Genomic DNA, 17,126 nt, shown 5'->3' on the forward strand with positions numbered 1-17,126 from the left:
ACGTTATCTAATGATTCAGCAGAATTTCGGATGAAGGTATAGCAACGTGGAAAATTACCGCACGTAGGCATACTTTTCCAAGGAGCGTTTAATGAGCTCTTTGCGGCATTCTGACCCGAACGGTTCCGCGCGGAAAGTCGGCAGTGAGATTTGCGCATTTTCGTTTAGATATAATAATTGAGTGAACGTGACGGGAATTCTCTCGAACGCTACGTAGTAGTAGCGAAAGCGATTTCCGCGAGAACGAGAGCTTTTTAGCGGGACATTAACGGGAGGGGTGAATACGATTCGTCGATAGAGGGGGGGCAACGGGAAAACGGGTGAAAAGCCGCAGGGGTAACTTCCACGGGGTGGACGTAGCAGCAGGCAGTGGAAGGCGAAGAATGTCGCACCTACGACTTTCAGACTCGTAAAATTTGAAATTGCCCCGGGGGCCATTTGCATGCCACGTTTTGAGGGGACGGTTTGCCGCAAATTTATTCGTTCCCTCTCGTTTCTCGCCCCCATTTCTACCGGTTCTCCTTTTCCTACCTTCGGTCTTCGCACCGGTGTGCGAATAGAATGGGCTCAGGACTTTTAGAAAGACGAAAATGACGCAAAATTCGGAATCTATTGGGAAGCAGGCGAAGAGCTTGATTTACCATGCACGCATAAAAAAAAATCCTGTCATATATGTTTTTGTTCGGGCGAAAAGAGCAGATACTCCATCATAACATCAATTTATATAACATAATAAAATGGATAAAGTGTATATCTATCCATGAAAAATATATTTATTTGAATTATTAGTTATGTCACACGAATTTTTATATTAATCCGTTAAAATAAATTCTGAACAGAAATAGACTCTAATATCATTATCTTAATAAACTATTTTAACACATGTTTGAGCTAAACAAGGAGCTAAACGTACATTTCGCGTAATTTTAATATTTATCAATTTATCATTATTTTAATATTAAATTATCATTTAATATCATTTATCATTGTCACATACAATAATGCGTTATGATCGCAACTACGCGATGAGGCTAAGTGGAAATTATTTTACGCTTAACAGAGACTCATTCCATCGTCAAAACTGTGATCCGTAATACTCGTCAGAGCCTTCGTTAGTTTTCTTCATATTGCACTGACCCTGAATTATTTCCCAGACGGAAAGATGGATGTTGCATCCATATTTTGCACGTAATAGAGAAAAATAGAAAAAATGGGAGGAAAAAACAAAGGAAGAGAACGAGTGACTTTTCGAGAGTGAGAAACAAGAAAAGCGGGTCACGTCGATCGAACGACATACGTGGAAACGGCGCGTAGATATCATGCGAGAATCGACAATATCACCTCACGCCTTCGGCTGTTTTCTTATCTATGGAGCCGATCTGGGTGCAAGCGGCAGCAGCAATCGCTTGAAAAGCCGATAGGAAGTTGCCACTATCAGCGAGTACCGCCCATCGACTGTACGATACGTGCCTTTATTGCCGTTAGATAACTCGTTTGAGACTTGCTTGGAGGATCATTGTTAGCGATCGTGCACGGCGACCTTTAAACTCGGACCGCGACACGGAAACTTCAACCATTTCGAACTTATCAATCTGAAACGGGAATGTAAGTCATAACATCGATGATTTTAATTATTCTATTTAATATTCTCATTAGTGCTGATGACTAAATATTTTAAATGTCGTTTTACAAACGAGCAATAGACGCGTGATATGATAAAGCGGTCTGACCATGATTGACTGCTTCTACTTAAAGTGGAATACGCCATAAGGATCGACCACAATCTCGCAGTGTCTGTCTGAAAATGATTTATACTACTGCGCGGTCAGCTTAATCCGACGAACTTATTCCACGTAGCGTATCGATGAACTCAAAAAGGAATCTCGCGAGAGAAGATGGAAGATGTATCTTTTTCTGTAAGTTAAACGCATCAGGATATCTAAATTCATTACCGGTTGTTTCGCGAAGTTTAATTGAATGGGTGGCGCGCCGCGCGGGGAGGGAGCTCTCCGTAAATCCGAAGACAATGGCAAGTAGGGACATTAATATACGCGGATACCCCGCGAGGAACGGGGAAAGAGATAAAGATTGCAAAGTCAGGAAATTAATAAGTGTCTATGCAAATATTTCACTCGGACAAACCGCGCGCTTCGCGCAATTCGGTAATTAAATTTTCTGGAGGAGGAAACTCCCGTCGAACGGCGAAAGTGCGGCGTTCTTACTTACGGAAAAAGGAATTACTAACGAGTTTAGAATGAAAAAGTTTCGCGCGCGATAAAATCGCAACAGTGATCGCGTGCGAATTTAGAAGTGCCGAGCGTTAATTTCGCGCAACGCGCGCGGAAAACGCCGTCCTCCGTTGCTTCTGCGCGACCTCCGCAATTATCCGGCCGAGCTCGACGTTTAAATTGCGAAAGTTGAGCGATACTCGCGACCCAAGTTCATTACGATTTTTCACAAAACTCGCAATCAGGTAAATAACTCGATTTCGACCGGCGCAAACTCTTATTGCCCGCGCCATACGACGCGAGTTCTCTTTAGCGTATGGCGCTAACAGGAGTGCGAGATGAAATTACAAATTTATCGATTTACGTAGTTCAAAAACCGGCGGGCAAGACACGTTCGCGCGTTTTCCAAGCTCGCCAAAGCTATATGAAAAAAAATTAAAAAAAAAAAAAAAAAAAGGACATCTCACTTTCCCGCTGAAATCAGGGAAATTTGTCGAGTTCTTTTGCCTTGAGATGCATCTCATTTGCGCGCTCGATTTCCATGTCTGTGCCCGTAGTACCATAGCAAAATGTAATTAAAACGCGTATCAATCGCGAGATTTCTATCTTCCGATCAGATTTATGACAGTCAATCCGGCCGAGTGACATTGTCCGACTCAATTTTCAGGAATGACAAAACCATTCATAGAAATTGGAATATGTCACGAGTGACACCGGTTAAACTTGCAATTCGATTTCTTCGTGCAGGCACATTCCGCAAGATGGTTCATTGAAAACGGAGTATCCAGATATCCTGCGTATATCCGCGTCCTGGAATAATTCGGTTTCTTCGGGCATTCTGCTCCACTTTTTACCGAGAGTAACCGAGAGGCAACGGAGCCGATTAAAAAGCGAGGTCGCAACGCGAGTCAACGTCACTTCCTGAATTTGCGGCATGCCGCGCGAGTTGTGTGAATTACTGGATGCGTGTCGGCAAGGTACAATGACGTTAGAACGTAAGGGAGAAGACGAGGGAAGGCTGTCAGATGTAAAGCCGCGATAGCCAGACCGATTCACTGTGAACCTGTTACTCTATATATATATTATATATATGTATATATACATAAATATATGTATACATATATTCTCTCGCTCTCTCCCTCTCTTTGCGTACAATGTACCCCATGTGCACAATGCAGGCGATTGCCTGCGACACAAATGCACGGCGTGCACGCGTTCTCGCTCGCTCGAAGCGAAGTGAGCACACAGTGCGAAACGTCGAGCATGGCACGCTCGAATCGTATCTCAAACGGAAGGCGTGCATTGTTTCGCCCGAGTGGCAACGCCTGACGTCGCCGACGACATTTCCTTCGCACTTTAAACACCCGCATTGCTCTCTGTCTCTCTCCTTCCCCTCCTTCCCCTCTCTCCTCTTCTCTTTATTCTGCGTATACAGGGTATCTCTGATTTAGATAAATTTTTTCCTTGGTCCGTAACAAAAAAAAAGAGAATAAAATCTTTCTTTGAACTGTACAGTAATGGCTCATTTAATGCTAATTTTTTAATATAGGAAATATATTTTGTTTTATATAAAAACTACGGTGTTTTCGAGATTGTATTAAATTCTCGTAAATATCTATGTACATAATATACATTTCGTATGTGTGCGTAAAAAGGATATTCACACACGGAGAGAATTTTTTGTTATATTTTGCCCTTAAATTCACTACAAATTTGGGACAACTTGGCAAACAAGAATTTTAAAATATACAAAAGACATTTTACAAATAACGTGATAAAAATTACCAGTCAGATTGGTAAATTTTGAAAAATTATTGAAATTTCCTAGATATATTTTAGTAAAATTAATCAAACATATTTTATATTTTAATGTAATAGATATTAATATTTTTTATCATGGTAGATATTAATCAGAATAGCTCGCATAAAATTCTTGGTGGTACATGTTGTCCCGCAACTACCACGATTTCTGCAGGGTAAATTTTAAGAGAAAATTCTCTCCGCGTGCATATATTTTCGATTCGCCGCGCGAAGCCACGAGTTTAGCCTATTAACGAGTTTCCATTAAAAAATTCCTTACGCCCGTCGCGGTCCCGGCATCAGCGGTTAAGAGCGACAGCCAACATCCAAAATCTCAACTCGAAGCCGACGTCTCCCTTTCCCTTCCTGTTTGCCACCAGTGACGGTCACCCCACCCGCCGCTTCGTAATTTTATTTCTCCGATTTTAAGCGACGCTCGGGGCCCTAATTTCGTTAAATGAGTTGTTTGCTAACTCGGTTAAATTCGTGAGCAGCCAGCCAGCCAGCCAGCTAGCCAGCCAACAAGCTATCTAGGCAGGAGGCAGCAGTCTAGCAGTCAGACAGGCATGCAGCTCTTCCCGGCCGGTCGTCGGTCGACCGACCAACCAGCACCGAACCGGTCGACGGGGTCTCGCACGGGTAATGGTTTGACATGGTTATTGACGTTTCAGGCCGAAATCTAATTATTTGATATACGTGCTTGTCTGCCGTCACTGCGGCATACAGATACGTCAACCATCAACGCTCTCCTCTCGTTGATTCTCTCTCTCTTCTCTCGCACTCGCTCTCGCACTCGCTCTCGCTCTCCCTCTCGCATCTCCCTGTCGTCACTCTCCCTACGACTACCCGCTTCCTGGCTACCCAGTATATACGGCCATAGCTGCACATGAGCAACAAATTGCCCAAGTTGTACCGTCACGCTCTTGATGTAGATAATAAAGATACCAGGTCATATATGAAGGATTCAAGAAAAATGATTAAACGCAAAAGGAATGGATTCTCAACGCGATAACCTCAGACAAAATATTCTTTCCTACTCGGATGAAAGATAAATTTCTGAGACTCTCAAATATCTTATAGACGCACCGTTTTTCCACAACTTAAGTTTTAATAAATTCCAGTGATAATCGCAGCCATGTGATAATACATTTAGAAAATCGATACGCATTTACGAGAGAACCTGAGAAAAACTTCCATCCGGACACGACGCCGGCAAATACTCGAATGGAATCCATATATTAAGCACGCGCGGGGCCAAAGTACAGTTAGTTAGTGTCTGAACACAAGAGCGGTCGGTTGCGCTACTCTATAACAGCGTTACGTTATAGGCTGGCTCGCAATACACTTCCCTATCTACCGCTCCTCTTCCGCGCACCTCCCCAGCTTTCTCTCGACTCTCGACTCGTCTGCAAGGGTGAATCTCGAGGTAACCAACTATTGGAAGCGACGGTATAGTTCAGTATACGTGCACTATATGGCTTTCGCGCGCGCTATACGCGACGGCGTACTTAACATAATTACAGAACGCCGTAGCATTGTTCCACATCACGAATATCACGATGCCTTCGGGACAAACGATAATAATAAAGGTCGAACTTTGGTCACCAAACCAGCCATACCGATTTCTGGCTTTAATCTAACCTGTCTGCGATCGGCTTCCTCCTCCTCTTACTCTTCCATTCTCTTTCTGTTTCCTGTCTCTCTCTCTCTCTCTCTCTCTCTCTCTCTCTCTCTCTCTCTCTCTCTCTCTCTCTCTCTCTCTCTCTCTCTGTCTCTCTACACGAAGGTTAATGACCTAATTTCTCCTTCAAAATTAGATTGCCCATACATTCGCAGCATTTGATCTGAAGATAAAACGGATTTGGCTATATGTACTTAAATTATCACAAATCGTTATAACGAATTTTATTAGTTTCGATTCGGATGTCGAAATTACACAGCGAGTTTCGCGAGTGCGATGTATAAAGTTGGAATCTATATTTGACGCGAAAAGAAACTTTATCCGTCCTTCATTGCAAAATCATTGTTTCCGATCTGTTCATTACTACGATATATACTCAGGTGCTGCGCATAATCGTGGCCTAAGTTCGCAAATGAAGCACAAAGCCGCCTGTCTCTTTGACGCGTCCTCCCCATCTCTGTCCCTCCCTTTTATAATTTTAATCGTTATAACAGCAGATAACGCCTCGAACACGAAAGGCGGGGTCGGCTCTTTACAGGCAGACGCACAAGTTCAGCCAAAATCGATCGCGCTTTTCATTTTTCATCGACGATCCGGGAGATGAACCGGACTTTGTCAAAGGACGTCGGGGAAGCGATCGGCCGGATTTTCAGGGAATATCGCGGCAACCTGGGCGTCCATGGCGTCATCTTTACGCGTATGGAAGTTTAACCGGTTAATGCAACAAAAAAAGAGAGAAAGAGAGAGAGAGAGGAAGAAAGGGTACGAGGTTCTTTACCGAGCGTCTCTTTCGCTCCGACACTCGCAACGCCATATTCCTCCATCGCTTCACGCCGACGTTTTTTCTCTCCCTCCCCTCCCTCCGCCTCCGATATTTTGTCGACTACTAATAGGAAGACCTGTCAATTGCGCTTTTCACAAAGCTCTCGTTCGGCGCTTTACAAAGAGCTTTTCCGCGGCGAAAGAGGCGCGGATGCACGCGGACGCGACGGATGCTTCGGCATGCACGTGTGTCCACACACGTGCTTGCACATTGCACATTGCACAGGCAGGAAGGACACCCGCGACACGTAGACAAACACCCGCGCGTGTTTATACGTATGGCACGTGTATATACGTGGAAAAACACGCATACACGGACGGACACGCGCTCACGCGCGGCAGCTCGTGATACAGGGATGGACTTTACGCTCTGATCGTCGCGTGTATGTACCCGTGCCCGCCTCCACGGGGCGTCTTTCAGGGAAGTAACATCGTAATTTCATTAGGTATCCCACTCACTGACTCATTCGCTCCCGCTTGTCCCTTGTCTCCCTCCCTCTCTCTCTCTCTCTCTCTCTCTCTCTCTCTCTCTCTCTCTCTCTCTCTCTCTCTCTCTCTTTTTCTTTCTATCTCTCTCGTGTGTGTACAGACGTGCAAACAATGCCTGCCACACACACAATCTCTCTCTCTCCCTCCTTTCTCTCTCTCTCTCTCTCTCTACTCTTTCCCGAACCATCCCCGTGGCCGTCTTGTTCGTCGTCATCATTATCATCGACTACCCCTCCCTGTAACCCAACCTCGATAACAGACGGCGAATATAAATCGAATGCGCGCGTATCGGGTGCGCTTATTAACTCGGTTAACGTGGACGATTAGCGGCCGCTGACGGAATATTTAGCGGGCGCGGCTTACAATAATTTCGTGTCGCACGTTGCGCTCTCGTAATATCATCGTAAGCACTGATTAAACGCGAGCCGGCCGTAACGATCGCGATGCGATACGGCGACCGCGGTAATTTCGCCGGGAGTATTACGAGCGCAGTAATGGAATCGATAATAATTACACGGCCGTGAGAGCAGTGCAACGCGCGCCGTTGTCCTCTGGAGAGAGAGCCTTCTTTCAAAGGCTGCCCCATCGGCTTTATCCCCCGGATTGGCGAAGGCTGCACGTGCAGGATGTTAAAACCGAATCGTGATTTCTTTTATACAGGATACGGCCCATTTTTATCAAATTAACCGTTAACGGCAACATCTTTGACGAATTCCGCACGCTTATTGTTTCCTTCTTAGCGGAAACGTCGAAAAAAATTAACAATCGATAAAGCTATTGGATATACAGGCAGGTTTGATTAAAATTAAATCAAATTATTCTTGAAATTTAATGAAAATAAAGTTACGCTGTATTTCTGCAACTGAATCGAATCTGAGTGATTGCGCGGAGTCAACAACTATACCCATCACCCACATTACACTTTTGATCCGATTTTCAGTGTCACAAGCACGTATCAATCTCTCATATAAAATGAGATGTTATTCCACTTATTCGTAATGCAGTTTATACATAAAAGATAAACGCTGTTAACCTCAAGAGCGGAATATCTGTCACGGATTTAAATTCATAAAGCGTCGGATTATTTTTTCCTCATCTGTGCATCAGCCTTCTATACTTTCTCGTCTATTCTTAAAACAAGGTTACGCTGAAAAACTTAATGCTAGCATTTTAATATTAGCTTCCTCGAAACGTATATTTTATCATAAGCATGCATTATCGCAGTAGCAGCTTCTGCAAAAAAAATTCTGTATTACACAAGAAATAGATTTATCTTGACACCGTGACATATATCGCGCTAAATTTTTTAAACTAAGCAGGAAGGAAATATTTGTGTCGACCAAATTCTGAATAAGTGAAAAATCAAATAAAGAAGCACCTAATATAATGTGTTATTCATTGTATCGCTCGCGGGGGACCAATGCGGAAGGAGCACCGGAAGCATCAGGAAAAGGACCAAGCATGGACGCAGACGTCCGGGTTTCGTGACAGGCGAGCCGTTCATAAAACTTGGTTCGTTGTCGACGAAACCTGCACGATCTGCAACCACGTCGGCGGTGTGCCAGCGGCGCATGACGTCGCGGTGGAGAGGTGGAGACGCCTCGGATTTCTCGCTCGCTCGCTCGCGCGCGAGCGTGTGTGTCGGAAATAACACACACGGCACTGAAAACCGCGGGACCTCAAACAAAATCGTAAACGCGTGAAACATCGACGCGCGCGCGCGCGCGCCCGTCATGCGAAGCGGCGCAAGTGATCTACCATAAACGCGAATAAAATAAACCGGAATACGCGCCGAGCGTCATGTAAACGCGATTCCCTCTGTGTCTGTGTACGTTACAGGGGAAAATATGGAACGTGGACTGAAGCAAAAAGGAAACGAAATATGTGTAATGAATATTCTCTCGAAAATAAAAGAATATATAATTAAGGTGGTCCTTTCGTGAGAACAAGTATTAGATAAGTACCTAACGTTAATATATGTTAAATATACAGTAATAAGGGACATGTGTACGAAAAATCAAGTGAGGTTACCGACACTTTACAAGAAATAAGTCATTCTAACGGTGCGTTCGCGGAACGTGCCATTGTCATTCCATCCTTTGTTTACATCTACGGAACGAGAAAGATAGAATGATGCGAATCGCCACGGCCGAGGTTTTCAACGAATAATACATGTGTACTTAGCGATCAGATGAATACATTATTCATGTCTTAAAATATTCCTTGAAGTTTCCGAATTTCGTACATACCTTGAAAATAAGGGCTTGCCGAATGTTTTGCTCTGATATATGAGGTTAAATAAGTGGTGGATCCACGCGCATATTGCTTTACTCGTACTGTCATGCCTGACCTAACCTGAATCGAGTCCAACCGCACTACTATTGTAATATTTTTTTAATTAGTAAATAATTAAATATACGATTAAATCGTGCGTGTAAAATCATGTTATATTATTATAATTATTGGAATGTTGTGTAATGTTTGTCACTATGTTTGTTTTCAATTACCTCATGACGGACTGTTACTTGACTAGCTGGGTCCGCGAAAGGACCACCTTAAAGATAACGCATTATTTAGAATACAATCGAAAATAATTCTTCAGTGTAATATTCTTTTAATAAGATTATTATATCCATTTTCAATATGAAAAATACATGAAACTGCGTATAACTGCAATATTCTTTAACAATTAGCTTTACGCCGAAATTACGCTCCTTTACGTCCTTTCCGTAAATATATAAATTTACAGTATACTTGGGACGGATAAAGAGAACGTCCCTTTCCAGGATAATAGGATAACGTGGCTATAAAAATAATAGCTTCGTAACATCGATGATAGCAGGTTTTAACTATTTTTGTCTGCAATCGGCGAGTATAGCATTTCGTTTCGTTTTGATCGGAAAAATGAGTTTTTTATACTTTTTAATAGTAATTACATATAAGGTAAATATTTTTCACGATTATATTATACGATATATTCCATTACCGTCACAATCATGCCGTATTAAACGCTTTATGCGACTCATAACTTGTTCGGTAATACCACTTTAGAGATACTCGAGAATCCTGATTTTAGGATCTCGAGAACAGATTAATATATACCAACTTCTTCTCGAAACTAGGTATAAAGCTCGTGAATTAAATAAATGTTAACTCTTGTTACTGAGCCAAACTTATTGAATTAAAAAAGGGCGCGCAAGCCGAAACGCTGCTTTAAGCAAAATGCGTTTCAAGTTTTTATTTTATCTTATAAAATACTTAGAGAGAGAGGGAGAGAGAAAGAACCGCGCAACTCCATTATCTATTAACAGAGTTTTAGTGGTCCCTCCAGGTATTCTCTGAGATAAAATAAGAACTTGAAATGCATTTTCCTGAAAAATAATGTTTACGCTCCGTTTCGAATCGCCGCTGCACCTTTGTAGGTTCTCATTGGCGTTCTAAAATCGATCGGGGTTTTTAGCGGGGGAGTGAGTATATCTCTCGTCAAAGATCGCCGCAAATCCCGCAGGAATCTCGATGACTGGCTCTCGTTAGTTCATACGACGCAAACGTAGGCGAAACGGATGTTCAAGAAGGGCGGAGCAGCTGATCTAACGAAGTAGCGAGAGGATCACTCGAGGTCTGCTTAGGGGTTTCCTTAACTTGAGATTAACTCGAGGTTAATTCACTTAGGATGACTTGGCCCGGGCACTGCTCCGGGGCTGCCTATTAAGTATTACTACTCGGATTAGTATTACCAGTTTACTCGAGTCGCGCCACGCACGATGCCGTGCCGACGCACCGTGTGTCGCGTGCGCCGCGATATCTGTACGCGCTCATGTATATACACGCAGGAATTTACGCGCGTTACATTAACGTGCCTCGGAAGAGCACAGCCTAAAAAACAGCTCTTCCTTCTCTCTCCCCTTCGAAAATGGCTCCCGAGGCTATCGTATTTCCCTTAATGATATGCCCCGCGTGAAGGACGACTTTTCGGGATTTAACGTGACGTCGCTGTTTTACAGCTAACGCCAGGATAAAGCAGCGTTACTATAAAACGACGCAGTTTCTCGTGGCCTTTGTACAACGCTCGAGGCATTATCGTAGATTGCGTCTTCCTGCTACCTCTGGTGTTGTTCAGCTGGTATGTAGAATAACAACTCCAACTTTTGAGCCGACAATTATAAAAGGTTTCAACGAGAAGGATCCCGTTTGAACGTCCAACACGCGACCCTTTCCGCCCTTCTTGTGTCCAGCTCTTTTATTATAAATATAAGAGAAGTTAAGTATTTTTTTTACGTGAGATTAATATTAAATATTTAGTCGTACCGGGGCCGCTTCTGACAATTCGTACACTTCTCCTTTCTTTGTAGGATTTTAGTATTATATTATGAGAGAGAGAGATTATTTGCTTTGTATTATAAAGAGATATTACGCAATAATAATATGTCGCTCATCAGATATAAATAGTTGTGATATAAATGTCATGCTATTCAACCGTACATTCATATCTTTTATTAATTTCGTTAAGCATAATCATAATAACTTTTGTTCTGTGGCAATAATCTGTCCATGGGCGGAAAAATTGGACATCGTCCTTTGCATACACAATTTCGCAAAATTTTCTACGTCGACTACCTTTACCTTGTTTACATAGGAATAAAAAATATATTAACATATTTTTACCCACTCGGACTACGTCTAATAAATACTTATATCTCTGCGAGCTCTCTGAAAAATATTAAAATATTTTCCAGTACCAAAATTATCTCCTTTTTCTTACAAAAAATTAAAAAATTTCAGTAAAATTCTGTTCTAGTTAAGAAGCTTACTTTGTAAGCTATACCTTTTTATTTATTACTTATGCCATTAATGAAAAAACCTGTGTATTTTCTTATACTTACTTATGGTACAATTCCGCAATAAACATTACAAAACGCATTTATACTATCGTTCTAATAAAATTTTCTAGAAGCAGGTCGCCGCTGTGCCCGCAAACGACTTATACAACCTTCCCCCAAGAATCCCGCAATATTTCACGTTTTTTCTACTTCTCCACTATTTGCATACATGTCTGTCGCGCGACGCGGCCGTTTCTCTCCTCTCGTCGTTTCTGCTCGTTTCTCGACTACGTTAATTAGAAACGCATCACGTATTGGCCATTAACGGCGGCGACAGACACAGGTGTCTTTTTCGCACGTACCGGCGACGTTTGACGCCCGAAATGACCATCGCCTGGTTACGAGAGCTATCGGAAATCACAATATATCGTAGAGCACACGGCATAATAACGAGGACCGGTGGCGTAATGACGATTGTCTATATTACCTGTGGATGGACGAGCGTGACCCGTGTGTATAGCGATGGCATCGACATTGCGCGAGGTATATAAGTTTTTCAAGCTGATTGTGAGCCAACGTCGGTCCAACGTCGCGTCGGTCTGTTGACGATCCAACTGTCCAATCGGTATACTGGAAATAAAATAATAATGCAAGCGTCAAAATGTATGAGTATAAATGTTCGCACTGAAAAGTTTCGAACAATGAATCAAATTCAAAATTTATCAAGTCTATAAATTTTATTGATGACAATATGACTTAAAATAGAGTTTGTAAAATGTGGATTCGGTGCATTTTTGCTCTCTGGCCGAGTTCTCCCTTTCGATCGAGCATTCATATTCGGTTTGCTGGAAAATTCCGAGCAAGCATTGGTTCGAGGGCCATCACTACTCTACTATCTCTATCTTTCTCTCTCGCTCTCGCTCTCCAGGTAGTCCTTCCGCACGAGCGCCGTTCAATACTCACGTATGAATAGCGATGCGAAATCGGACAGCGCCGCGCGAATTCGCGATGCATCCCTGGGACTCGTTTAAACGCGTCACAAATGGCATGCACCTGCCCGACGAAATCGCCGTGCCAAATAGCGCGGCCGAGAATTTTTGCGCGCCGGTCACTCTCATGCGTCACAAAGCGCGATCGTTTTGGCACAAAAACGGAGCAAAAGTGTCTAAATCGTCGCAAGTAACCTGATATCGTCAAAGACCGGTAGTCCACATTACTCGGTACTTTATTTGAAGTTTCAGAATGAAGTTTTAGAACGATTTGCATTTGGTTTCTATTTCGCTAAAGAATGTCGAAACGATACTTATTCGTTACTAAAGAACCTAGGAATTTTCGCAAATTAAACAGAAGGAACGAAATTAGATAATGTATATTCTTTATTGAATTGCGCGCATTCCATAAATTTTTTACAGAAGCTTTTGCTTGATTAAGATAAAATTGGTAAAAGATTAACTTTTTTGAAATGTATGACGCGGTTTAATGATTTCACACCTGTCGAAATAAAAGATATCAGTTGCGTTAATTATATCCTTTATTTTAAATACAACAGATTAAATTTTTTCAGATATACCGTACAGTAGATGAAACCGATAAAATAACAAACTGAGACGTACGAGAAATATAGCGAAATTTACATATAACACAGTATTCAATTGTAACTTATTTCAATTGTATAACACTGCAATTTCCAACACGTTGTTCCACGAGAGATAAATTCACGATACGACGGCAGAAAATTTCTGCGATCATATATAGTTTGTCTCGCTTATCAGCGAGAAATAATCGCCGATAATTAAGTTAAATGCCCGAACGCTCTGTTATATCCAAGTTGTAAACCGACAATTAATATACGCGAATTAGTGGTCGATCAGACGCGGTAGCGGTCCCAGATATAACCGAACGAAAGGCCTTTACTCTTTTCAATTCCCGGCATTACAAACCGAAAGCGACATCGGCAAACGGCCCTATATACAGAGAAAGGAGGATCAACGGTAATTCCAGTAGGATGATCGGCCGAGAGAAAAAGAGGATCTAACGAGAAAACGAGCAGCGACGGCGAGAGCGGGCGAGAGCGGGCAAGAGCGGCGGGCAGATTTCAATTACAAATAGGAACGTATCGCAAAGTAGTGGACAGTGGACATAGTATTAAAAGCCGGGCGGACTTGGCTTTTCGGCGCGAAACCCCGGAGGAGAGAGGAAGAGTGCCGAAGGGGCGGAGAGGACGAGCGCTCCTCTTGTATCACTCGGTGCTGGCCAGCAGCATTCATCCATTTCCATTGAGCCGACCTGGCTGCCGTGCAGTCCTCGCACAATGCCGGGCCACTCGCTATTGCGCGCGCGAGAGACCTATTATTTCATCAGCTCGTCCCTTTTCTTCGATCCGCGTATCCGATATATCCTCCCCCTTCATCCCGGGTATTCCGGACCGCCCCCTCTGCGTCTCCCCGACCATCGTGCGCGCTCCGTCCGATCGTCGATCTTTTTCCTCCTTTCTCTCTTCGCATTGCCTGCAACGTCTCTCCGCTTCGTATTTCGCGTTATTAAGGATCATCCTAGACCACCGACGTCGCCGTCGCGATACGCCCGAGTGAACGGATCGATTTTCGGCCACCGCGCGCTCGAGACGTCAGCAGAATGCACCTGCATCTCGCTCGAAATAAGAGATCAGTTCCTATTCTTGCTCGCGTTTCCGTCTCACATTCCACGTTAAAAGTGAAATACACGTGGACTTTTATCGATAAATATTTATACTTGAAGAGAGAAAGACTCAGCTATGAGAGAAGTGCAATTAACTACATCTTATACAGTCTTATTTCCTCTTTTTTTGGATATTTTATATTTTAGATATAAGTATTAATATTTGTAACTCTCTCGCTGTCCGTGAAACTTTCGAAGTAAAAAAAGCTATCTAGTTCTTTGCTCATGAGACTTTTATGGGATATTCTGTTTCTTTTTCCGCCTGCATTTTTTATTTCATTTTTATTCTTATTGTACATTATCTGTGCTTACTAATTAATTCTCTTCATCTCTTGTCTCCAGGTCAATCAATACCGGCATTGACGTTGCAAGTTTAGATAAATTTTCTACGTATTACAAAGTAAGCAAACCTATTGTGTCTTCTCTCTGTTTGGCTCTGTCTCTCGGCTTCCTCGTCTCTCTTATGTATATACACATGCACGCTAACCGGAAGCTGTGATAGCTCTTGACAAGCACGTGACGTTTGCGGCCGTCCTGCTGCCAAGCATGTAATTATCGCGTACCACGTAGGCAGCTAGTTGCATTACTATCGGCTGTTCTTACTCGCGATGCATTAAGAGAGACGTTCGATTGTACTGGGATGTCCGGAATAAAATTTATCTTTTTTTTTTTTACGTGCCGCCGCTTCGTATTTCGGCTCCAATTTCGCAAATATTGTGTAATTTGTAACAAAACCATAATGATATAATCACAGTCGCTAAATTATATGTAATATTAGTAATAATAATATTTATTAAAAACCTCAGAATTAAATCTGCTAAAAAATTGTATTAATTTAATGTAATATTAAATGTTATCAAAGTAATATATATTATATAAATGTGTAACTGTAATCAATGTTGGCAAATTTAAAAAAATGATGATTTTTTATTTTATGTGAATTTCAAGACAAATTTACTGTACCTTTCAATTATAACGTCGCGACATGTGTGACACAGAAATTATTAAATACACTTTTGAGTTATACTTTATAAAAACAAATAAATATTCGTTATACATACGTGATAGGAATATTTAAAAATAAATATTGAATTGACCGCTAATATCGATATCAGATATCTTGAATGTTCCAATCGCTTTCAATAAATAAACCCAAAATATTCGATAACTTCACGGTCCTGCGCGCATGTGGGTCGTATTATTAAAATTTAAAAAAAAATGGTACGATCTCGCAGGCCAGGCTTTCGGGGCCGGTTAATCCAGCAATAACGACGCGATAGCACTCGCGCAGACGATCTCACATCCGACCGACTCTCTTTCCGCATTAGAGAACTTAATTGCACCTCGAGAAGCAGATCGAGAGAGAAATGCTGGACGTGAACTCGTTCTGCGGTACTCGTGCGGAATCGCGTATTGTCTCCCGGCCAACCCTTCAAGCTCGCTTCGTCGCCCACACGCCTCGTCGGCGCGGCACCCCGTACCGCCACCCGCCCCACGTGCACGCCGTCCACGGTAACGAACCATCTCGCCGTCACCATCACCGACCAGCGTCAGCGCCAGCGCCAGCACCAGCACCAGCAATGACCGGCTTTACCTCTCTCACGCGCGCAACACAGTAACGTCGCTGTGTGAAAGCCGCTCCTGATCATTCGCGCGTGCTATATTATTTTTACCTCGGCAACTAGAGCGGCGAAACACGTAGCGTTATCAAACAACGGCTTTGTCTAACTTTAATTGAAAATATTGGAATAAATTTTCCAATAGACGTCGCCGATGAAACCGCCGCCACCGCCGCCGTCGAGCGCATGGCCACCCACCCGACGCGGAGTGAATGGATGACTGAGTCGCGCGCGAGGGGATAGGAAACATATCGGGGGAGAGAGAGAACGCGCGGGGACCTCATCGGCATCGCACACCGAGAGATGGGTATAGGTAAATAGCCGTTTTGCGGTACGAGTTTGTATGACGAGTTTCTATAGGATTGTTGTTCAAAAACGGGACCGCGCGTGGCCAGTCAACCATTTTCGGCCCGATTGATGTCATGCCGATGCTCGTACTTTCGTTCGGATGCGGCATAACAGGTAAATCACGGCGGAATCAACGATGCCATAAATGAAACGTACCACGTATGTATACGAGTATCGGTCGCGGTGACCATCGTGCTAATGTGTATATACGTGCGTCTGAATAAACGATGAAATCGGTCAGACCGCGAGCGAGCGACGCTGACGCCCGCTAACGATTAATACACGTCCCCCTACGTACGTCGCCAAGATCTGGTCGCTATCCGGGAAAGGTTGCAGCTATTTTTCATGGACCCTCGGCAGGACGGGCAGCAGCCGGCCACGTCCGTCGGCGATCTAGCTCGCGGCAGTCTAGCTGATGATAAGCGACTGTTGTGCAAAATACGTCAATCCAGCGATGGTCACTTGTATAGTGAAGAATATAATTTATATCGTAAAAAGGCGCGTGAAAATTGTGGAAAATTTAGAAGAAATATTGTAATACCTTAAGTAAACATTATTTCTATTAAACTTGACGGTGATAAATGAAATTTAGCAGCGGCAGGTAAAATTTTTTAAATTAAAA

At 43.0% G+C, this 17,126-nt stretch overlaps 1 protein-coding gene across 4 annotated transcripts in view; it reads right to left on the reverse strand.

Moving 5' to 3' along the window:
* The window catches only part of Scgdelta (sarcoglycan delta), a 305,491-nt gene that overhangs the window by 266,798 nt on the left and 21,567 nt on the right, over positions 1-17,126 (reverse strand). For 3 of the 4 annotated variants that reach the window (XM_077413414.1, XM_077413412.1, XM_077413413.1), the window contains one exon: positions 12,328-12,470. In XM_077413414.1, the coding sequence (XP_077269540.1) occupies positions 12,328-12,375 (48 nt within the window). In that variant the 5' untranslated portion in view covers positions 12,376-12,470. Of the gene's footprint in view, positions 1-12,327; positions 12,471-17,126 lie in introns of those variants that run through there. The other variant, XM_077413416.1, reaches the window with a different exon arrangement.

The sequence above is a fragment of the Temnothorax americanus genome, unplaced genomic scaffold, assembly GCF_048541705.1.
Source record: "Temnothorax americanus isolate GAGA-0224 unplaced genomic scaffold, ASM4854170v1 Scaffold33, whole genome shotgun sequence".
NCBI classification, from domain to species: Eukaryota; Metazoa; Arthropoda; class Insecta; order Hymenoptera; family Formicidae; genus Temnothorax; species Temnothorax americanus.